This window comes from Castor canadensis, chromosome 1, assembly GCF_047511655.1.
Source record: "Castor canadensis chromosome 1, mCasCan1.hap1v2, whole genome shotgun sequence".
NCBI lineage: Eukaryota > Metazoa > Chordata > Mammalia > Rodentia > Castoridae > Castor > Castor canadensis.
Window position 1 is genome coordinate 165914868 of NC_133386.1, and position 24895 is coordinate 165939762.

Consider the following 24895-nt stretch of genomic DNA (forward strand, 5'->3'; position numbering starts at 1 on the left):
CCTAGAAAAATGGTACAGAATATATAATAAAAGCATTAAACTTGAATTTTGTTTTTATGATTCTGAGCTCTATCCATCCATGATTCTATGATTTTAAATGTTTCATTTTCATTGTTTTTTAATTTCAAAATCAATTTGAACACTAACACATTAGTAAGTCCCTCTTCATCAGTAACTTTTTCAGATAATAGGAGGGCATTTATTCTAGGCAGTATACAAAATGATTGTTTTTCTTTGAGATTTAATTCAACAGACATCTTTATAAAGGCTTGAAATGGTAGAACATTAGTTGTTTTAAACTAGGTTGGAGATTTAAGGAGCAAAGTTTCCACATATATCTATCCCTATATTTAGAAATAAATAAAACTTTTTCAAAGAAAAATTATGATAACATAATTTTTTAATAGAAGAGTATTATGTGATGAACTAGAAAGATTCCCAAATCTGGGTTTTAGTTATTAGTCTTGCCCTCAGCTAGTTACCAGTTTACCCCTCTGGGCTTGTGTCTCCTCCTATGTAAAATAAGGAGGTTGGAATAGTCTTTTATATCACTTTTGCCTCTGAAATTCCATGTCAATACCCTGTCTGTATCAAGTCTACAGGTATAATTCAGATGTTGACTCATTGTGAATAAAATAGGTAGAGTCAAATAATTTCTGTATTAGAAGACCATGGGGATAAAATTTCATTTATTATTTGATTTAAAAGAACTAACTAAAATGAGAAATGTTCTTTTTTTTTTTTTCATTTTGAATGTAATGGAGGCTAAGTGGCAAATAAAACGTGGTGTTTCAGAGGTAAATGATACAATTCTTCATCATTATTAATGTTCTGGAAGAGTTCTGTTCATTAATTAATCAGTTGGTAATATTAGGAATACAATGATGTTGAATGACTCTTAAAAGTTGTCTATCTTGAGCTGAATTATGACTATTTGATGTAGTCCTAAAGTAATGAAGCTTATGTTTTGATGAATGTTTCCAGACTCATGCACAAATAAGCACTGCCCTCTTCCCTCTTTTCCCCATATCATATCACTAAACATATTTACTAAGCACCTACTACTCTGTAGTCATGCTATAATATTAAGTTGGAGGTAAAATTTATGTTTTTGTTTAAAACGGTTTTTTTGATTCTGAGACTCAAATCTTTCTGTGCTGAGAAGCCATTAATCTCAGTTCTCTAGCCCTTAGCCTTATCATCCTGATGTATACAGAGATCCTGGATTTTATTGCTTTCCTTATGCCACCCTTACTTTTCTCTGATACTCCTTTTGCTCTATCCTGACAATAATCACCAAAACCAAAGTCCTGCTTGTTCTGTGCCAAAGAGGGATATGGAAATTCCTAGTAGTATGGGATTCATGATTTTGGAGCCATGCTATCTCAGTTTACCATGCAGCAAGCTGCTCTGAGATCTCATTACTTGTCAGTCACTTCAGTGGTCCTATACCTTCCTAGGATTTGTTCATCTTTTCAGTCTCTCTTCTACCTAATTTCAGAGACTCTTTCTCTTTTTTAAACTCAGTATGTACCCAAATTAACTAGTATTCTCTCTCTATAAGCTTTGCTTTGTTATTCAAGGAAGAAAGAAGGAAAAAAGGGAGGGAGAGAGCTTAATAAGGAAATGAGAATACAGGAATATACTTTTCAAGGACCTAAATCAATCCTAGTTGGGGGGATTAGTGATTTTTATAAAGCCATCTGTCATGTTTCTTATGCCAGTTACTTTTTCTTTATTTCTCTCCCTCCATCTTCCCTCTTTATTTCAAAAAGCACACAAAATTTAGTGAGACCTACTTTAGAGTTCATTTTCCCTTCACTTATTAATAATATGATCTTGATTAGACAAGTCACGTTGTGTGTTTTCTCTTTTGTAAAAATGAATAGTGCCATTTTTATATATGCATTCACAGAGCTTTTAACAGACTAAGAAGGAAAACACGAATATTTGGAAAACCATAACATAGCTTGCAAATGCAGACACTGTGATTTAGTGAAGAGTTAAAGTGGTGAAAGAAAGAAGATAGATGTTAGGGCCAGATACACCTGTATTCAATTTCTGCATTTGCCCCTTACTAGCTTAGTTTCCATTTATGTAAAATCTAATAACATCTACTTCATGGTTATGAGGAAATATGGTAGTATTAGTTTATAAATCTCTCTGAAGTAAATGGGAATTCTTTTTATTCCCACTTCTTCTTAGATGAAACAAATTCAAGCTCAGAGAATTATTAAATGGTTTGGCCAGGGCTATATAGGTAGTAGGTTAAATAACCAGACAAACTATTGGTATCAAATACTAATTTAATTTTTTAAGATAAGTTTTAGCAGGTAACTTCACAGCAAAAATTTCATTAAGTTTGGAGCATAAGATATACTTGGAATATATGCCTGGATGAGACTCATAGATTCTTTTGATATATTCACATTTATTTGTTCTTGTGTATCTGTAAAAAGAAAAAGATCAGTCTGCTTTTATATTATCAAGTTGAGCAGATTTTTTTTAAATGATGTAGGAGAAGGACCAAATTAATTGACTGTTTCCTTTCCAGTTGTAGAACTGGGCTGACTTATGAGCAATGCATATTGAAATTTTAAAATTGAAAGTTGGTGGTCTAATCACCTATTAACTCTAGACATTTGGTAAGGTTCACGTCTAATTTCCTAAGTCCCGTGTCTCTCCCACTTTTTGCTCTCTGTGTTACACTTGACTGATTTGACTGATAATAATAGATTATTTTTCCCCTGTGAAAACTTCTTTGATTGTCGGTATATCTCCAAGGGCATAGTCATGATATATTAAAAAATAGTAATTATAACCATCATCTTACATTTTACAGAATATTTTAATAAGGAGGATTTTTCTTTTTAAATATTGATTGGGTCTTTCTTGGCTTGGGGTAAAATGATCATATGCAAGTTATTTTATTTGATATAATGAGAAAGTGGCTTATTTTTTCTGGGAAAAATTCTTTGTTTAAGTAATGCTAAACTCACAATTTTAAAACTAAGTCGGAGCAGGGTTGGATATTCCTACCTACTCCTAGATGCATTGGCTAAGTATACAAACTGGGAAAGAATATTATTTGATCTTGAAATTTGAGTATGTACTTGATACTATTTAAAATTCTGAAAAAAATATGTGTAGCCATACCTTTTATCTTGATATGATAGAAGTGCAAAGTTAAGTTATATTAAAAATTGCTTAAAAGCAATGCTTGGGCTGGAGGTGTAGCTCAAGCAATTGAGCACGTGCTTTGCAAGCATGAAGCCCTGAGAATACTTGCTTGCACATTTTTACCACATTTACTTTTATATTTTATGACTGTCATTTATTTATTTTGATCAGAAGTTTTCCTCCATATTATTCTGTCAATAGCAGTCTTATTTTCCTGAGGGTTTCATCAGAGGATGGTACTCATCCTGGTAAATAGAGCCCCAAAATCAAAGCATAATCTTGCCATTTCTGACCACTCTCCCAAACATAAGTTGTAGCATTCATGGATTAGAAATGTTCAAATCCATCACTGTAATTTCACTTTTTGTGAATATTGCATGAAATATGCATATATATGCAAATGAAATATATGCTTGAATTTTAAAAAAATGTTAAGTTTTGGTGATGGACTTAGGTTATCAGTGCATTCAGTATTATTAGATTGTTTTTATTTTCATGATACCAGCAAAGTTTGGTGAAAGAGTATAATTTAGAGGGATGTTCAGAGAATGTCTTCACTTCCAAGTCAGTTGCATTCAACTTACACACACACACACACACACACACACACACACACACACATTTTAATTTATTGTATTTATTTTTTAGCAGTACTTGCATTTGAACTCAGGGTCTTTCACTTGCTTGGCAGGCTCCCTCCCACTTGAGCCATACCTCTAGCCATAGGCGTACATTTCTTATGGTTCAGATCTGGTTTCTCACTCAACTGTAACCTGACAGTTCTCATTCGATTGAGGCCAAATGAAATAACCAAGAAGTAAAGTAAATTCATATCCAATTCACTGAATTTTATACCTGGGATGATGTAAGCCCATATATATATATATATATATATATATATATATATATATATATATATATATATATATATATATATTATTTATATGATAAATATATATGATATATATGACATATTATTTATATGATATATATGATACATATTATTTATATGATATATATATGGGCTTACATCATCCCAGGTACACAATTCAGTGAATTGGATATGAATTTATATATATATCATATATATGTATCAATCATATTATGTCATCCTAGCAAAATTATTGTTGGCAAATCTTTCAAAACTGTCTTGGTTCAGATGAGAAGCTATATTCTTTCTTGCCAATGAGTTAGGTATGATGGTGTATAGTTTGCTTTTTTTTTTTTAAACCCTGGAGAAATCTAATGACATTGTAATTTTGTGACTCTAAGTGATTTTCTAAAGATATTTAGCTACTTAGTGTCAAACATAGAATTTGCTTCAGGTGTTTTTACTTCAAAATGCTTGGTCTTTTTCTACTTTGTATTTGTTAAGTTTTCAGTTTTCCAGGTTGTATTTGATTTTTCCTGTTACTATTTATTTTTAGGAATATTTGTTCTCATTCATTCTCTTTCTGTCTTTTCCTGTCTCTGTCTCTGTCTCTCTCCATGAATATATTTAATTTTCCTATAAAGCATTTAGGAACATTGAGATAAAATGAGCAACACTAATTTTAATTCATCTCTAAATGATAAGAAATGGTTGGTAATATTACCAGTTGGGTGCTAGAAAGCATTAAAAACTAACAGCACAGCAGCATGGCCAGTTTGACTTTATGGTAAATTATAAATTTGTCTTGATTTGTCAGCCTGTGCCAGGGATTATTTTACTGATCATTTTGGTTTAGACTTATAACTTACAATTGAGCTATATCTCATTCATGAAAAATTGAACTCTATTTTCTATTTTTCAAATAGAAAAATATTTCTATTTGTTCTCAGCTCTGAAAAATATTTATGTGCTTTTAAAAATTAAGATAGCTGTCAAAAATAAGTTCTGCTTATTCTAAGGCATAATTTTATTTTTTCTATGTTGGTTAGATTTTTCTGGATATGACATTTGGTTCAGGAGGACACACCAGAGCTATTCTACAGAAGGAATCAGATATTATCTTGTATGCCTTAGACAGAGACCCAACAGCTTATGCAATAGCTAAGCAGCTTTCAGAATTGTATCCGTAAGTAATTCTTTTGTATAATTATTTAATTTTGGTGCTGAGTTTTACAGAGTTTGGTTTACCACTTTAGAATTTGTTTTGCCTTACTTTTGTATTTTACTCTCTTGACTATCATCTCCACCAAAAAAGAAAAAGGAAATTAGTATAGTTTTTAGCCCCCACTTAAAGTAATGGATCTCCATCTCAAAAAAGAAAAAAAGATTGTTATGAGTTATTTTCCAAGAATTTAGAAGAATAAGTATGTGAGAAGTCTATAGAAGTCATGAGGTCATCTATATCAACATAATTTACTTTTTTTCTCTGAATTTATCAGAAATTCACAAGTAAATAGAGAATGATTTATTCTGCCACAATTAGTGACTTATCACTGCAGAACTTTAAAAACCATAAAATATTATGTTAAGGAATAATTTACTTTTAAAGATAGTTTGAATTAAATAGTAAAGCCAATATGCCATCTTGATTAAAAGCCATTATTCAAAAAAAGAAGAAATATTCTGGAGCTATATTGACTGTTTCCAAATAGATAGAGGGCTATTTTCAGGAAACATGAATTTTCAAGCTCTAGAGCCTGGAATTAAGAATACACATGAGCTGGGAGTAGGTGTGACCAGCTACTGGCTACTCAGGAGGCAGAGATCAGAAGAATCGCAGTTCAGAGCCAGCCCAGGCAAATAGTTCTCAAGATCTTATTTCAAAAATACCCAGTATAATAAAGTGCTGGTCAAGTGACTCAGGGGTAGAGCTCCTGCCTAGCAAGTCCTGAGTTCAAACTCCAGTACTACAAAAAATAAATAAATAGGAATATCAGAGGTAAATTTTGACTGGTTGTCAACTAGTTTTATTGGAATTAAAGACCCTGTGGTACAGAAAACAGACAAATAAGAGACAGAGAAAATCTCGACAAGGCAATTTCTTTTGATCAAAAGAGTGCAAGAAGTGCTCACTCCAGCTGAGCAAACATGCAAGCACAAAGTGGCTCACAGTGGCTCCTCCTTATATCCCTGATGCAGTTGTACCTGCCCCTCACCTGGGATTTGTCCAGGTCAAAGATTCACAATCTCCCTTGATTGGCTAAAAGGCTTGGGGGATGGGTTAGGGCATACAGTTTGGCAGGCAATGGAGTCATACAGGAATCCAGAAGAAGAAATAAGGACCCTTTAAACATGCAAGTCACTTAAAATGGCAATGTTAGGAATTTTTAAGTAATCTAAGAGGGTAACAAATACTTTGATAGAAGAGATCATTTTTCTTACAGTTTTTACTGGTTGTAGCTATTCAATGATGAAACAATCTCTGGTGAGGTAGCAAAAGTATGGCCATGGAAAAGTATAATCATTTACAATAGTCTTTTCAACTTCTTTCAGGTTCCAGACTCTTTGCAAATTTTATGAATGAGATTAGCTTTCTCAATGAGATTGTAAAGAAATATGCATAGGCTTTTGTTTGCAAAAGCACAGTTTTATGGAACCTCTCTAACCTACCATTTGACTCCAAGTTATTTCTTTTCTTCTAAGAATAATATGAGAATGTGGCTTAAAAACATGGTCCTAATTTTTTTTTTAATCTTTTTGTCTACAGTTATATTAACTAGACTTTGTTTAAGAAAATCTTGTTTTACCAGGTTAATTTTTTTTTAACCTAATGGAAACTTTCAGGCTCTGTATTTTCTTTTCACTATATCGACGTAAAAGTTATTAGTTGAACAGCTAAAACGATTTACTAAAATTCATACAAGACTTGATAGGGATAGGCATATAACATGCATTCTGACTGCTAGACTTATAATATCATTTTATTAACTTATACTAACTTGGCTCAAATATTAACTTCTTTTATTTCATTGACAAAATGATTCCTTTACAAAGCATAATAAATTAGAACACGAGTAACAAAATGAATAAAAATAAACCAGGAAGAAGGGTTTTTGTTTTGTTTTGTTTTTTTGATGGTGCTAGGGTTGAAATGCAGGGCCTTCTGCTTGCTAGCAGGTACTTTGCCACTTGAGCCATGCTCCCATCCTACAAAAAAGGAATTAATAGTGATAAAATGTAGAGTCAAGGAAACCACAAACAAAAAAGGAGAAGAAAAAAGTAAAAAGAACAAGGAAATCTGAAGAGATCATTCTTTGAAAATAGCAAACTACCTTTTGAGCCTGATTATTGAAACAAAAATGTATAATTAAGATTTAGAGAGAAGTCCAACCATATACATAAGTTAATCATCAGATAATCCAACTACAACTCTTGTGTTAACATACAAAACCTATGTTAAATGGATGATATCTTGTCAAAATATAAATTATTAAAATTAACTCTTATTGACTTGAAAAAATAGGAGTGGAGAATAAGCTGTCATACTAGTTCTGGCCACAGTAAATATGCTAAGTTCTTTTATTTCATGAATCTAGCATAATTTTTATACCTACTTCTGATAAATGGTATAAAAAGAAAAAGAATCCAACCTCACTGAAATATATAAGTACAAAAATTGAAATCAAACTACTAGCATATCTAAGTTATACATTGTTTAATAAAAAGACTCGTATTTAGGACTTAACAAAATTTATTTCAGGAAGACATGGATGGTTTCATATAAGGTTCCAATAAATGAAAGGCTGATCATCAGGACAATAATCACATAGCTCTTCATATTAAAAACCTCTAAGTTAAAAGGAGAATATGAGGAAACTATTTAAATGGAAATTATCATATTATCCAAGGAAAAACAGCAGTTAGTTGTACTATTATATGTACTTTACATCAATTAAACTTCTATAAGTATTATTACTGAATATGTTTGGAAGGTCTGACAAAAGTGATTAAGAAACTAAAGAAAGGTTAAAATATTTTCTGTCCTATAATGATTTGACTAATTTTATAAATCAAAAGATGGTATGACAAACCAATTAGATACAAATTTTAAGATCCATTAAAATGAAATTACCTGGAAAGGGAAATAAGGAGGAAAAACCACTCCATTCACAAAAGCATTTAAAACTTTTAAAAATATTTAATAATAAACTTACAATAAAAGACACAGTTCCTAAAGAAAACTATATAATTTTATTGAAGGGAATACATTGAAATATAAATAAAAAGGAATACATATTTATTTGGAATAGAAAAAATATTATTTGAAGTCATTTCTCCCCAAATTCATTTATCCATGTACAGCAATTCCAGAAAACATCTGTATTGAAATTTAAGTTTTAAATTTGAATAGTGTGTTCTTGAGTTTATGGTGGGAGGAAGGGAAGTACAAGATCTTTTTTTAATAAAAGCATGAGAGGAAATTGGACATTTGCCTTTCCAGATGTCAGGTCATGTTATAAAACTACTATAATGAAATCAGTGTGGTATTGGCATAAGAATAGGCAAAAAGATTAGTAGAGGAGAGAATCCAGAAATAGATTCTGCTGAATAAAGGAACTAAGTATAAGATAAAAATATAATATTAAAATAATTCATTGAGAAGATAGCATGTTATTGATAAATAGTTCTGTTACAGTGCCTGTCACACTTGCAGAAAATAAAGTAGACATTTATTTTAAATCAAATTACAAAATAACTTCCAGATGGAGTAAAAATGTGTGAAAAGTTATAAATAAAAGTCCTAAAAGGAAACTGTAGATATACAATCTATGGGTTAGAAGCTTGCTTGATCAAGATTAGAGGTCATAAAGCTATGAAATAAATAATAGAACTACCTGATTATACAGTTTTTTTTAAGATGTGGCAAAATAGTATGATCATTTCCAGTCAATTAGGGAATTAGATATTATTACTAGTAAAGGATTGATATCCTTCATATAGAATGAGTTCTTACAAAATTGATGAGGAACTCAAAATCTTAATTTTTAAAATGGACATAGAAAACTCTTCATAGAACTCTTCATAAAAAGTTGAAAAGATGTTCTTCATAGAATAGTTGAAAAGAAATAATTAATAATGGTATAATATCCTGGAACAGGCCAGATACCAGTGTCTCATACCTGTATTCCTAGCTACTTGGGAGGCAGAGATCTGAAGGTTTGCAGGTCAAGGCCAGCCTGGGCAGAACATTTACAAGTCCCCATTTCAACAGAAACAGCTAGATGTGTTTAGTGTGTGACTGTCATCCTAGCTACTGTGGGAAGCATAAATAGGAAGTTTATAATCCAGATTGACCAAGCAAAATGTGAGATCATATATCAAAAATAACCAGAGCAAAAAGGGCTAGAGGCATGGCTGAAGCAGTAGAGCACCTGCCTAGCAAGTGTGAAGCCCTGAGTTCAACCCCAGGTACTACCAAAAAAACCCCAAAACAAAACAAAACAAAAAACCCTTGGAAAAATAATTTTCCTTCCAAATATACTTGTATTTAGTGGATGTTTGTAATATCAAATAAGTATATAATAATGCTTAGAATTATTCTTATCTAAATAAAAGAAATAGTGTATAAGACTTATCATAAACCTTGCTTGCACATTTTTCATATATATAATTATGAAGGGAAATAACAGTTTAAAAAATTCATAGAAAAAAAATCCATGGATTGTATGATCACATATCTCCATTTTTATGTAAATTAGAAAGTATAAAGTAAAGTTGTATATTACTAATAAGTATTTATATAAATAGTAATAGTACAAAATATACACAAGAAAGAAAAATTTGGACAGGATATTATTTCTGAGGATAATGGGTAGATGGATATTTAGTTGAGTTTGAAAGGACAGATTAGATTGTCTTCTTAAAAGTAAATATGCAATTATTTGTAGTAAAGTATACAATAAAAGAAACATTTTAACATGAATATCTTTTGAGGAAATACAGTTATTTCTTCCTTTTATTTATTTTGCTTATTGTGAAATAGTAGTTTAGGCTTCTGAAAAATTTCATATTCTTTACTCTGTCAAAACTAAGTCACAAATAGAAACTATCATTTTCATAGAAAACTAAACAATTCATGGGAAGGCTGAGTTTTAGGTTAACCCGTTTTAGCTCTTTCAGAAAAGATGATGTGTTCACTTACCTGTTGTTTGAAAACTGAAACTTTATCCTATTACTTCTGAACACTACATAAGAAACACATTTAAATTGGAGCAGTGGGTTGCTGGTTGACTTTTAACATGGAGGAAGATGGATGTTGGAAGACAATTTTTAAAAAACCATGTTTTTTTTTCTTCTGTCTTGAGGAACAATATGTGTTCTGTATACTAAATTTAAAGAAATTAAAGTGTGTAAAGATGATAATAAAATTATAACTGATTCCATCATTTCACTATTCTTTTGAGCAGATTATATAAATGTAGTAACCTGTTACTTGCAGCAGTTTATAAAAGAAATAGGCTTACTGGGGTAAGTTTATAATCTAAAAACACAAGACAAAAACTCATCTATAATTATACCACCTTAAATAATCACCATTAATGGTTTTATATATTTCATTATCTTTTTAGTGTTAATATTTCATTATGTTGTATGTATATTTCTTGTTTGAGTTTTCTTAGAAGTTTTTTAGATCAATTTTTAATAAGTTAAATAACTAAGTTAGAATTGACATCTTCTAATCCAGAATCTTGATATTTCTTTCCACTTATTTCAATATATTTGATGCTCTGCAAATTTTTTTAAAACCTTATTTTTTTTTTTAAGTGGGACTCAGAATCAAATCCAAGGCCTTATGCATGCTAGGCAAACACCACTGAGCTACAGTCCCATTATTTTTTTATACTTGATATTATAAAATGAAGACAAGCACTGGGCTTGATTGTGGGTAACAATAATCCCAGCTACTTGGGAGGTGGAAATAGGAGGTTCATGGTCTGAGGCCAGCCTTAGCAAAAACACAAGACACTGTCTGAAAAATAAACTAAAATCAAAAGCACTGGGTCATGCTAAAGTGGTAGAGCACTTGCATGTGTCCCTGAGTTCAATCTCCAGTATCACTGAAACCAAAAAATAATAATAATAATAATAGTATTGCCACCAGTGTTAATAGTTTAGTATGCTAATCTTCTGATTACTTTGGCTTAAAAAATATATGTACACATATATATTTAAATTGATTGTACTTACATATTATCAGTTCATTCTTACTGCATTAAAATATCTTAGCACATAATTTTATTGGTTGAATAGTAGTTCCATCATGATATAGTTATAACTTAATTAAAATTCTAATCCTAATACAGCCATCTGTATTCTCATTATTGACATTTTCTTTCTTTTTTCTATGGTACTGGGGGTTAAACTCAGGGTCTTGCACTTGCTAGGCAAGAGCTCTACCATTTGAGCCATGCCACCAGCCCTTTTTGTTTGTTTATTTTTGAGATAAGGCGTCACTTTTTGCCCTTCTGGTCTGGACCATAATCCTCCTATTTGTGCTTCCCCAGTAGTAGAGGATGATAGGCATGCTATTCCCTCTCTTTGGTTGAGATGGAGTCTCACAAACTTTTTCCTTGGGCTGGCCTCAAACTGTGATCCTTCTAATTTTCACCTCCAAAGTAGCTAGAATTACAAAGTTTTGAACCACTGTGCCTGGCAGTATTTTCAGTCTTTCTACAATATGTTAGATATGCTTCCTCTAAACTACAAATACCAGATGGAATTTTTAAAAATTAGGCTAAGACACTAATACCTACTCTTATGATAATTATTACTTGAGCAATTTTATCTACAATGAATATTTATAGGTTTTTTTTTTTTTTGGTGGTTGTACTGGGGTTTGAACTCAGGGCTTCATACTTGCTAAGCAGGCGATCTACCATTTGAGTCACTCCACCAGCTCTTTTTCATGTTAGGTATTTTCAAGATAGGGTTTCAGGAACTGTTTTCCTGGGTTTGGCTTCTAACCTTAATCCTGCTGACCGCTGCCTCCTGAGTAGGTAGAATTACAGGTGTGAACTACCACCATTTGACATTCTTTGTCCTGTTTTGATTTTATGTTGGTATTTTACAAGGTGTTCTTTGGCAGGAAAAGATCTTCACTAGTTAGTATAGTCTGTGAGTCTTGATGGGTCAGCATTTAATGACCTTCCTGTTAGGTTCCTTTTAGGTAGCCAAGCTGCTGCCTAAATTTAAGCAAGGCAGATGCTATCTAGCAAGATCATTGGGTGAGTTCTGCTATTAGGCTGAGCTGTTGTGAGGGCATTTTATTCATACCTGCTCTGGTTGGGCCAGAACAATCTTCTACGTATATTTCCTGGCCACACAGTCCTGTTATTTGAGTTCAATAGTTGGACCAGGTTGCAGGAAGATTTCTGAGATCAAGTGGATCCAGATGGATAGACCATCTGCTGTACTCAGTAAAAATTCTTGGTTGAGATTTGCCTTTGTCCTTGGCTAGAAATCTAGGGGTCATCTTTGAGGTAGTAGGGAATACCAGTTAAATTCCCATGTGTGACAGAGCTAATTGTTGAAATTCACTGTGGTGGTTATTGCCCAGATGTCTAGAAGTAGGCTACTGGGATACAGAGGGAGCTTGTGATCAAGCTTCCAGTTGTCTGAAACCCAATGTATGCTGTTTGTCAAAATTTATTGTGAAGATCTTCTTCTCTAGACGGGGCCCTATTGTGGAGTCTGATGGTGAGCCTGGAAGCGGCTAGATAACACTTCCTACCTCTCCTAGAAACAACTGTTACTGGAAAGTTTAGTGCTGATGAATGCCTTGGTTCTTGCATCCAGCAAGAGAATTCAGGCAAGACACCAAAATGTCATAAATAGTAATGTTTATTAGAAAAAGAATGTAGTATAGCAGGATAAAGGTAAGGAGAAATGATTGGAAAAGTGAAGAAACATTTCCTGCTTCCCATGCAGGAAATGAGAGTAAAGATAGAAATGGTGGTCCTCATTTCTTAGTCTTATACTTTCTGAGCTGGAAGAATACATGTGGAAATTAAGATATTGAATCTGGGTACCTAAAATGGTTGCTAAGACAGGAAGGTGTTATTCAAGCCTACTCAAATCACAGGGACAATAGGTGTGCTATAGGACTTCCATTTGCTAGCTATGTCTTTCATTCTTTTTGTACTGTCACTCATCCAAGGAGCATTGGAGCTTGTTAGCATCTCCAAGAGAAAGGTAGATGCAGATAACCCTGGAATGTAGATAGCCCTGTTCTTGTATCTTAAATGTCTAAAAGGAGATGGGAGGAGGTAGCTAGTTGCTCTGGCTTCTTAGTTTTTACCTTCTTGTTTTAATATCTGAGTCTGGCCCTTTTCATTTTTATTAGAATTAATATAATTCCCCTGTCTCCTCATCTGTCTGTCTATCCTGCCTCATCCATCACTCATGGCTAACTGCTACCTAATACAACCAACTCAGCTTTGTGAGTGAGCTGTGCTGCTAGCTGTGACCTCAGTTACAGCACTACTTATGGCAAGTACACTGAACTGTCAGGAATGTTTACATACTTGGTCTTTATGGCCCCACCTTATTGCTTTTCTTCTACCTGACTCAACTGGTCTAGCTTTGCAGTTTACCTCTATTTTTCCTGATCTCCCCATGAGGTAAGAATGTAGTGGACTTCCTGGAAAGTATCTTGGAATGACAGGGAAGGAGGCTATCTACCTTGTCAGTTCTCTTTTCCCACTGTAGAAGTTCTTAACTACTAGGGAATCCTCTCTGTGTGGCACTATGCTAACTTGGGGTTGGGAGGGACAACATGGGTAGTTGATCTTTGGGGAAGTGGGGTAAAGCTTAAGACCTCCCATTCACCTATCTTACTCTGATTTCCATCTTTTTTTCAAAGTTTGATCCCATGGTCATTTAATTAAAGTATTGTGAGTATATTTATCTATATGATTTTGCTTCAGTTTTTCAATTTTTATAAAATTTGCACAGGAAGCCAGAAAAAAGACAAGTTTAGAATTCATGTCATCAAATTTGCTGCTTGGGTTCTTTCTACCACAGTATAGTATTACTTAAATTTTGTTACATTCTTTAGATTTTTAAAGTATGGAAATTCAAATCACAATCTGAAAGATGAATGACTGTTAGCTTGATAAAGGAGGGATGGATGGTGGAACAAGAGTTAACATATATCTTACGGATTTTGGAGCTGCAGATTGGTAAAAGAATTTACTGAGATGGGAGAGTAGGGGAAAACAAAGATCTATTAGGATACCATTTAAAAGGAATGAAAATGATGGGCAGCTGAGCAAAGGATTATAGTGCTACTGCTGTACTAATCTGGGGTTGGGCATAGGTTTTTAGAGATTTTGCTGATTGTTGTTTCTTTCTTGTGGGCTTCGTTGATTGGTTGTCTCTTCCTTGGATCATGGTTTGAATTTCCCCCATCTAGAACATTTTGTGAACTTGGTCCCTGTTTCCTCATTCCATCCCCCTGGCTCTTAGAATTTTGTTCCTGCCATGCCTCTGTAAGGGGGTGGGGCTCATTCCTCCACATGTATAGTCATAAGTACAGAATATTCAAAGATCATTGGCAGTGAAGAGAATAGCATACTGAAGGAAATACAAAACAAGCCCTGAGGATGGGTAATACTAAAGAAGAGGAGTGACTGAAGACGTAATCTACACCCAGGTAATATTGTCAATGGATAAGCACTGAAGAGGTTTCCTAGTCTTTGCAGCTTCCACACATAATCAATGGAACTTGAGAGTCACACTTGAAAAGCATTTCAAAGTGTCTCATGACAAGGAATCTCATAAAGTGGAAGTTTTGGTAAGGATTTATTCTAATATATCAGAATAAAGTAGGAAGGAATGGGGGCATAAAGGGAGAAATATTTCTTACTCTCCACATAGGAAATGGTAGTAAAGGCTCAAAACGGTAGCTCTTATCTGTGGCTTTTTTACAGGATACATGTGGTCATGGCATTTTGCAATACCCTAATCATTAAACAATGGTTCAAGGTGGCAAAGATGGGAGCTGCTTATTTATACTAAAACATAGAGATGTGATCTAGGCATACCCAGAACACAGAAACAATAGGTGACCTTGGTACTTCCTTTTTCCAGACATACTTTTCATTCTTTCTATCCCTTGCAGAATCTTTGCAGCTCCTTAACATCTGAAAACAGAAGGCAGATACAGATAGTCCATTTTTGTCTCCCTGTTCTTGTAACTTAATGTCTACATGAAGGTGATAGGAAAGGAGCTTGGTGCTATTCTTTTTTTTTTTTCCAGTATTTACTTCCTGGTTCTTATGTCTGAGTCTGGCCTTTTTAATATTTATTAATTTTAATTTTCCTATCTCATCTATCTCTACTGCCTCAATCAGTGCAAGACTTGTTAAGGATTTTGTACTGCTCCTCTACTGCCTCAATCAATGCAAGACTTGTTAAGGATTTTGTACTGCTCCTAACAGCAGTAAAAAGTATTTGAAACACTAAACTGATGTGATCACATTTGCATTTTATAAAGATTATTCTGCCCACTGTGTAAAGTTGGCAGAGGACAAAATTGGAAGGATTCAGTGATACTAGTTAGAAGTCTAGGAATTGCCATCTGTATGGGAAAGGTTAAGGGGTATGCTAGTTAATCTTGATTATAAACTTGATCAAATTGGTAAGAACCTAGGAGATAAATAAAACACTTCTGAAAGTGTCTGATAGTGTTTCCATAGAGGATTAACTATGAGGCAAAGACCCTGTCTGAATGTGGGTTGCACCACCCAGGTGGAATAAAAGAGGAAAAAGGACCAAATCAGCTAATACATGCATTCTCTTTCTCTTTCTGCTTCTTGGTTGCTTGACATTAGCTGCTCTGTTCCACCATGTCTTGCTTACCATGATAGTCTGAAAGCTTTGAAACTGTAAGACAAAATAAATCTTTCATCCTTTTAAGTTGTTTCTCAGGTGCTTTGGTCACAGTACAGAAAAGCTAACTAGCACATGACGGTTGGGCCTCAAAGATTTTCTTTTCCTGGTCACCCTATTAGAAATTCTAAATTGCTTTAACAATCTCTGGATTCCCATTTGAATTAGTTTCTAAAAGATTTTTTTTAAATGCATTTCAAGGTAGAATTATATACCATGGTTATAGGCTAAATTGAAGCTAATATTATGACACAAAATTTGGGAAGCTCCTTCAAGAATCTCACTCATCTGACTTCACTAATGTAAGGAAAGGGACAAGGAAGAAGTTCAATCCTATCATATTCACAAATCCTATTCAGTAGTTGTATTCCTCCTGCAAAACTTTCAGTAATTACTTACCTCCCCCCTCCTGCCCCTAATCTCCTCCATCTCTTTATTCCTCCCCTTGGATGAATGACATCTTAGAGAAACATACATTCATTCACTGGATTAATGAGCCTAAATAATAGTCTTACTTCGTTATTCCTTTTTCCTCCCTCTTGTGTTTAATCAGTAGTAAGAGTTTTTTACTTCTATCTCAAGACTTGTTAGATTTAGTATCTGACTTCCTTTTTCCATCTCCATATAATTCTGAAGCCAGATGTCTTTTGAATCCCAGCTCTGCCATTTACTCATTATAAAACCTTGGATAAGTTACTTAACCTTTCTTTTCCTCAGTTTCTTCATATTTTTAAAATGAGATAGTAATAGTACCTATTGCTTAGAAATATTGTGAGGATTAGGCTTAGAACAGTGTATATAATGTTAATGAGTGATAAAATTGATTTTTTAGAGTGATATTGTAACCAGAATTTTATGGAATGGAATAGAATAGAAATATTGAAGAATATCACATGAAGTTAAATTGAGTATTGTTTCTGACAAAATAATTTCATATATACATACATAGGCATTGCAATTTTCTGTGTAGATGGGATTGTACTTAAGCTATATTTTTATTTCTTGATCAAAATATTTTGAAAGCCACTCTCCTATACGGCTATATTCTATATATTTGTTCTAACTGTATATTAATTGTTAATTGAAGACAGATACTATGACTAACACATGTTTTATGCGTGTGTGTATGTGTGTGTGTGAGTGTGTGTGTGTATATACATTTGGAAGTTAGCAAGTGTTAATGGTTCAACCAAAACAGAAATCAACAGGGCTGATGGAAGAAACTTTCTAGGATCCTGTTGCCTAGAAATGCCAGTTTGCCAAGAGGATTTGAATCCCGTGTAAACTGCCACCCATTGACTTACATTTTATCTGTCTTGCCAAATGAGACAATGTGAAATGTAGACATTGTGAAGAAAGGAGTAATACATGGTTGAGGAGAATAGAGTTTCAAAGTAAGAAGCAAAGACTTAATGTCTACACTCAAAACATTTATAATATATGACACAGAAAACAATTAACTTTGTTCCTGACAACAGGATTTTGGAAAAGGCATGATCAATCAGTTCAGAAAGCTACTATACCCCATTTATCAAATGAACTGCTTTTTTCAACTTTCCAGGTTGACCCATACTTCCTGCATTTCTCCCAGGTATGCTGGATAGTCTCCATTTGCCTCTATGTCTGTCCCTCCACCCTTTTGCACACTGATCTGTAACCCTGGAAGATGACTTTTATAGTTGTATCCTTAGCATCTTTGTCTTCTGTCTTAGGTTTTGTGTAGCAAAGCGAAATAGCAGAGGACAGAGGAGAGTGAGGTGAGAGTGTGCTTTAGCAGTAGCCACATTTCTCTTCCAAGACCATGGTTCTAAGGCTTCTCCTGCCTGTTGGAACCCTGGCTCTTCAGGATTCCAGGCATGGTTCTTTGTCCTTATCTCTTTACCATCTTGGCTATAGGGTGGTTCCCAATCCTTTTTTATTCTCTTAAATTCATTCACACGTTTGTGAATAGCTTCTTTTTAAAACTTTCTCCAGCTACCCTGCTTTAATCCCCTGCCCCTTATCCTTATTAGAAACTTCAAAGATTCATAAGGTCTGTCAGGTTTTTCTATCTCTAGCTAGGTCTTCCCCTTTGGACTCATCTGGATCTGACCCTAGCTCTAACTCTGACTTATTTCAAGACCCTACAGATGAGAAAGCAGTCTAGATTTTAGATTCAAACAGCCCTGCGCTGGAGTCTTAGTTCTGTCTGTTTTTTAGCTGTGATATTTTAGATAAGTGATAATCTTTTTGAGTTTGTATTCTCATCTCTAAAATGAGGTACTTTGATACTTTCTCATATATTCTGGTAGTTAAAATTATGCAGTTGCTTAGTATAAATATATATAATAAATGTTAGGTATAGTTGCCTTCTTATAGTTATTTTTTTTATATAGGATGATGCACATTTATTGTAATTATTATTGTCATTATGCTAAGATGATGATTGGCTGTTATTTCCTTTTCTTATCTTTTAAGTTAATTAAGATACACAGATAGAGAGTCAGCTACCTTGTAGAGTCATCCTTTCCCATTGTCAGGGTAAATTCCGAAGACTGCATCTATGCTTTGGTTCTGAATATTATTGTCTCCTGAAATTCTCTTGCTGGAATCTAAGAATATTAAGGCGTGGGGTCTTTCATGAATGATTAAGTCATGAAGGCAGAGACCTCACAAAGAAATTAATGCCCTTACAAAAAGGCTGAAGGAAGCTGCCTTGCCCTGCTGTCATGAAAAGAAACAACCATTGGCCTCTTCTGCCTGTAGGACCTTTATAAGCAGAAAATACGCCCTCACTAGAAACTGAATTCACTGGCACCTTGATCTTTGACTTTCCAGCCTCTAGAATTGTGTGAAATAAATGTCTTTTGTTATAAGTTAGTCATTCTAAAGTATTTTCTTGAATTCCCGGAATGGACTGAGACAGCATATCACAATTCCAAACACTGCCCTACTATTCTGTATCATTGTCCTCTTCTCCCCCTAGACATTTCTTTCTTGGAGAGAATAGATATCCTTGTCTTATTCTAACTTTAGAGGAAATTATTTCATTTTTTCCTCATTTAGTATGATGTCAGGTATAGGATTATCATATATTGTTCTTTATTATGTTGAGGTATATTCCTTCTATTCCTAATTTATTCAGCATTTTGAATTGTCAGACTTATTATATGTTATAGTTTTTCCATCAATTCTTGGCTTCAGTCCAAAATAACTGATACTTTATGAACATCGCTAACCAATCAGAAATTCTTTGCTGTACAATTCTTCAACTTTTAGACTATGTGCATATGCTGCTGGCTTTTAGAATCTACTTTTTCCTCATAAAAGAAGGTTGACGTTTTCCTTAGTTTAATTTTTAGCCCCTTGTTCTGAAACCTGAAATTTCTAAGTGGCTGATCCCTAAGTCATCTTTATTGCTTATATATTTAACTTTTTATAGCTGATTAATTAACATATTGCTAAAGTTAAGAGATAGAGTCTGTATTTATTTCAAATAAACTATAATTTTTGTTTTCTGACAAATGCAAATATAACTACAGACCTATACATTAACACTACTATATTTGTTCCCAATTAGGGTTATAGATTTCTTCTTAGAATTATTTGACTTATAAATTTACAAAACAAATACATGGAAGTTAACATGTATATTGGAAATGCAAATAGTATTTATATTACAATACCTCTTCACAAACTTGAGATAATCCATTTTTATTGCCTATGTTATTTGAAAATATCCATATGTACAAGATAAGAATAGCAGCTTGTTCAGTACAAGAATAACTATACCTAGAAAGACTTTTATCTGGGGTAAACAGTATATATTATGAGAACATTGTAGTAGAACTCTTTATATTTGGGCTTCTAAGTTATTCAAGGAATGGAAAAATAGTTATATTTCCTCTAATATCATAAGCTAATTAAATCAAAATGAATTTGCTGTAGTTCCACATATAATCCTTTTGTTCTCTCCACTCCCATTTTTGTCTGATGTATAAGTAAAACTGAAACAAATCAGTATTGTATAGTTTAGTATTCCATTCTTTTTTTCCTGAAAAAGTACATCTGTGTTTATATGCACAATTCAGTGTTCATTTTACTGCTTGCTGTATATGAGGACCTAACCTTGCCATGGAGAATGTTCAGAAATCCAAGCTATAAGGTCTTTATAACAGAAGAAAGAGCTCAGTATGTAATAAATGGATAGGTAAATGTTCTGAGATTAGGTTCGTAAATATCCTGGCTGGGAAATACTAAGCTTATTTTAAGCCCAAATTTAAATTATGTGTCAAATGTGTACTCTTGTTTCCTCTGTTACCATTGTTGCTCATTTAACTCAATTAATTGTGTTTTAAGACAAATATTAAACTATATTCTGGGATTTCAGCTAGATAAGGAGATCAACATAACCCTTTCTTACTCTGTCAGGAAAGATATACATTGAACAAGTACATATAAGAAATAGTAATAGGTGTCAGAACTCAGAAGTATTAATTTAAGGAAAACAGTTTTGTGACATGAAGAACTAGTTCTATACTATTTAAGTAAAATACCATTATAACAAATATTCATGAAAAAAACATTCATTATGTATGATATTTTATGGGCATTTAATTGTACGAATGAAGTACTTAATAACAAGATATCACTGAGGTAAAATAAGCTGTCTAAATAAAAATTCTATACAGCAGCCCTGTATCTATGCGTGGTAAAATGTTACTGTCTTCCAGTGATGCAGCATAGTTTTCAGAGTAAGTTAAACTTTTCTGCTTTCCACTGGCTGCCACTGAGAATCTGATCTGTATTTCCTCTAATTCATGTCTTATGAATTCATATCAGTCTCTTCATACCCCTTATAAAATATTAATCTCCTTCTCTCTCTTTCCCTCTCTTTCTCTCTCTTTTGTTCACTTACTTATAAAGTTATATAGCCCACCTATCTTTCAAGATGAAGCACTGTTCTCTGGAGGGAAATCACCCAGACAATTCCAGTTGGATTTAAATATCACTTTTCTGTTTCCTGTTACAATCTGTGCAACATTATCCAAGCTCCTACACTTTTCTCTTAGTTTATTTCCATATGTTATATATTCCTTAAAGTATAGCTGTGTCTTATCTGGCTTTGTACCATCAAAACATTTTACAGTCCTTGGCATATAGTAGATTTGATTAATAACATGTGGATGCCTGGTTGGATGGGAAATGAATGGATGATGATTTTCCATTTTCTATATCAAATGTGTAGACAGCGTAGAAATGAGGTGTAATGTGCTAAGTTTATCTTGCTTTCCATTTCACAATGTAAATAGAACTCATCTAAATCTTCAAGCCATTCTTTTTTCATTGTCATGCTGGGGGTACATTGTGACATTTACCAAAGTTCCTGCAATATATCAAATATATCACACTTAAATTAACCCTCTAAAACATTCTCCTTTACCCCCCATTCCTGGAATAATTTCAACAGGTATCATTTTTTCTATTTACATACATTTGTATACAGTATTTGCACCATATCACCCTCCTACACTCTTTCCCCATCTCTTCCCCCCGTCCCACTGGTACCAACCCCACCCTCTGCTCCTGGCAGGACATATTCTGCCCTCCTGTTTTCTGAATTTGTAAAAGAAAGAAAAAAATGGCATTTTTGCTTGGTCAAACCATTCTTTAGAATGTTTTAAATCTAGATCTAGGTTCTAGAAAGAATAAGGGACTATATAGATATAACCCTTCATTAAATGTTAATTTAGAAATATTAAGTAACATATTCAGATTTGATAGAGTATACCTTCCAAAGAGGCTAAAGTACAAAATATAGTACTAGCTTTTATTATAGAGAAACTTGTCACTGCTGTTTCTACTTGAGGTCTTATAGGAAGATAACATATTCTATATCTGTGTATCTATTCATTACACAAAGGTGTTTATATACTGTAACAAAGGAAACTTTGTTTTAATCTTCACTAATACTAAACTATTATATTTTCACTGAATCTGAAAAATTCAGATTTAGCATAGCAAACTCCTAAAGATAAAATCAATGTTTTCTTTGAAATAAGAAAGTCCATATTATGACACTCAATTGTCATGTAATAATTAAAGATATTAGAACTCATACAATAGTGAATAAAGTGCTTTTCATGTTAAGACTGACTTTATGTCTTGGATTGCTGTTTTTCATATTGGCAAGTATGTTAAAAGGAACATATTTTGTGCAGTGTGTAGACTCAGTGTACAACCTTCTGCACTAAAACTTTGCAGTGATAATTGATTAAATTGCTACATTTCAGGCACCTTTCTAACCTACTTTTTAGTGGGTATGAAAGAGTTTATTTGTAGGAGATACTGCTCCTAACAGAATTTTATCTGTTTCTCCTGGAATCTCAACACCATTTGCCATGTTACAGACATCCCCAGAAAGCTCATCAGAGAATTTCCACCTACACTCTGAATATCTAACAGAGCTTGACTCATTTTTCTTCTTTATTAATGTATCCACATAAGCATCATGGGGTCAATAGAATAAGAACTAGTCTATGCTTGGGATTTCAAAATACTATCATCTTGAATGCAAGAAATTGAAGTCAAAGCCCAAATTAATCTTTATTTCTTATCATAGTCCTAATAACAATCTAAAATTCTCACATTAAGAAATCAAATCTGATATAATCACTATTTTTGGTAGTATTGGGGTTTAAACTCACGGCTTCACATTTGCTAGGCAAGTGATCTACCACTTAAGCCACACGCCCTAGCCCTTTATGCTTTCTCAGATAGGGTCTCATGCTTTTGCCCAAGACTGGTCTTGGACTACAGTCCTTCTACTTCCACCTCCTGCATGGCTGGAATTACAGGCATGCACCATCATGCCTGGTTTATCCTCAAACTGCTATCTTCCTATCTCCACCTCCCATGTTACTGAGATTACAAGTGTGAGCGACTGCACCCGGCCTTCACTATGGTTTTGAGGAATTAAAAGATACATTGATGTCCTCAAATACAATGAATATAAATGCCCAAATAGAGTACATTATAAATTGAGTTCACCTTTGTACCTGATTTTTAGGACATATGTACTGGTTAAATGAATATATATAGTAATAATTAACTGAAAAACAAAACTGAATAATAATACTGGTAGATTTCTTTAGAAGTAATCTAAATAATTATAATGCAGAGAATAGAAAAGGGTATACCTAAAATATTTTGGTTAATATGTGTAATCTCATTTCAGTGTTCAATTTCTTTATCCACCTAAACCAGAGGGATTTTTCTTCAATTTGTGGTATATAAATCCTAATGTGGAGACTGTTGCAGATCCATTTTGTTTTGTAATTTGAAGGATGAAACTCTCTTTGTTATACAAGATTACTTTGAGTTTTCCCTTTTATTGACTCCCTGACTTTATGCCCTGTTACTCTATGGCTTATTTACCTTGTCTTTATGGTGATGAGGTATAAAAAAATACTATTTTATTATTTAAATAAATGGCAATTGTTGCTCTGTTCTTATTTATTTCGAGTCAGTCATGCAGCTAATATCCCAGCACAAATACATGTGTAGTGAGAAATGCTTCTCTTTTGTAGTTGTTCCATCATCTGTCTACACTCATTATTTTGAATTCTTTTTTCTTAGACTTATAAGGTTCCCAGTGTCCCATTCCCCAGCTCTGCTAGAATTCCTCCTGTCAGACTCCAGTGACATCCAAATGCCATATTCAGTGGTAAATTCTCATTCTTGAGCTCACTTAAATTGTCAGCATCTTATGGCACAGTTGGCCACTTCCTCCTTCCTTTATTTGAATTCTGTGGTTTTCCTTTTCCCTGGACTGTTCTTTCTCAACTCTTCTTTTCTTGTAATATTTCTTCTTCAGGGCTCATTCAACAGGTCTGTTTTCTGTTTATTCTTATTTCCTTAGTAATGTTTTCAAGCCCCCAGAGTTTTAAAATTGATTAAACATTGATGACTGTCCCCAGGACTTTAAGCACTCACTGTACCACTGAGCTACACTCTCGACCCCTGCTGCTCTCATATCTGTATCGTCAGCCTTATATATCCAACTGCTTATTTAGCAATTTCACTTATCTGGCTAATAGAAATCTCAAACCTAACATATCCAAACAAAACCTGCTTTGCCCTGAGTTCAACCAATCTGTTAAAGGCAATTCTATTTTTCTGTTTGTTCAGGCAAAATAAAATAAAAATTGAAAAAAAAAACAAAAACAAAGGATACTTTTAAAACATTTTTTATGTGTCAGTACATTTCTGTCTGGAAATCCTATTAACTCTACTTTCACAATACATATCCAATTTGATTCCTATATGCCACCTTAACAGTACTGCCCTGCTCTAGACTACCATCTACTTGGCTTTTTACATCTTAACTTGTCTCCCAGCTTCTGCCATTAAAATGCATCTATCACCTATTCTAACCAAGGATAAATTATCCTTTTTTAAAGCCAGTTATATATATGCTGAAGTCACCCTGCTTTTTTTCCCTATTCTACCTTCACTAGTCTCCCAGCCTCCTTGCTATTCTTAGATTATTTCAAGCGAATTCGTCTTCCCAGAAGCTCTATGATCCATTCTTTCAGTTCTCTGCCCAAATGCCTTCTTTCAGACTTATTTTATGTAAAGTAGCAAAATTGTACTTCAGCCTCAATATTTTGTAAATCCTTACCTTGCTTTATTTTTTTTTTATCCACAGCATTATCATGCCCACCCACTTTGACGTTACTGGGGTTTGAACTGAGGGTCTCATGTTTTCTAGGCAGGTGCTCTACCACTTGAGCCACACACCAGCCCATAGTTATCACCTTTTGACCTTTTATTTTTAAAAGTAATAATTGCTAAGTTTATTTTCTACTCCAATTCAATGGTAAGTACCACAAAAGCTGGAACTCTTTTTCT

At 33.5% G+C, this 24895-nt stretch overlaps 1 protein-coding gene across 5 annotated transcripts in view; it reads left to right on the top strand.

Moving 5' to 3' along the window:
• Nucleotides 1-24895, top strand: part of Mettl15 (methyltransferase 15, mitochondrial 12S rRNA N4-cytidine) — a 182357-nt gene that overhangs the window by 73915 nt on the left and 83547 nt on the right. For all 5 annotated transcript variants that reach the window (XM_074043292.1, XM_074043278.1, XM_074043305.1 and 2 more), the window contains one exon: nt 5101-5237. In XM_074043292.1, the coding sequence (XP_073899393.1) occupies nt 5101-5237 (137 nt within the window). The remainder of the gene's footprint in view (nt 1-5100; nt 5238-24895) is intronic.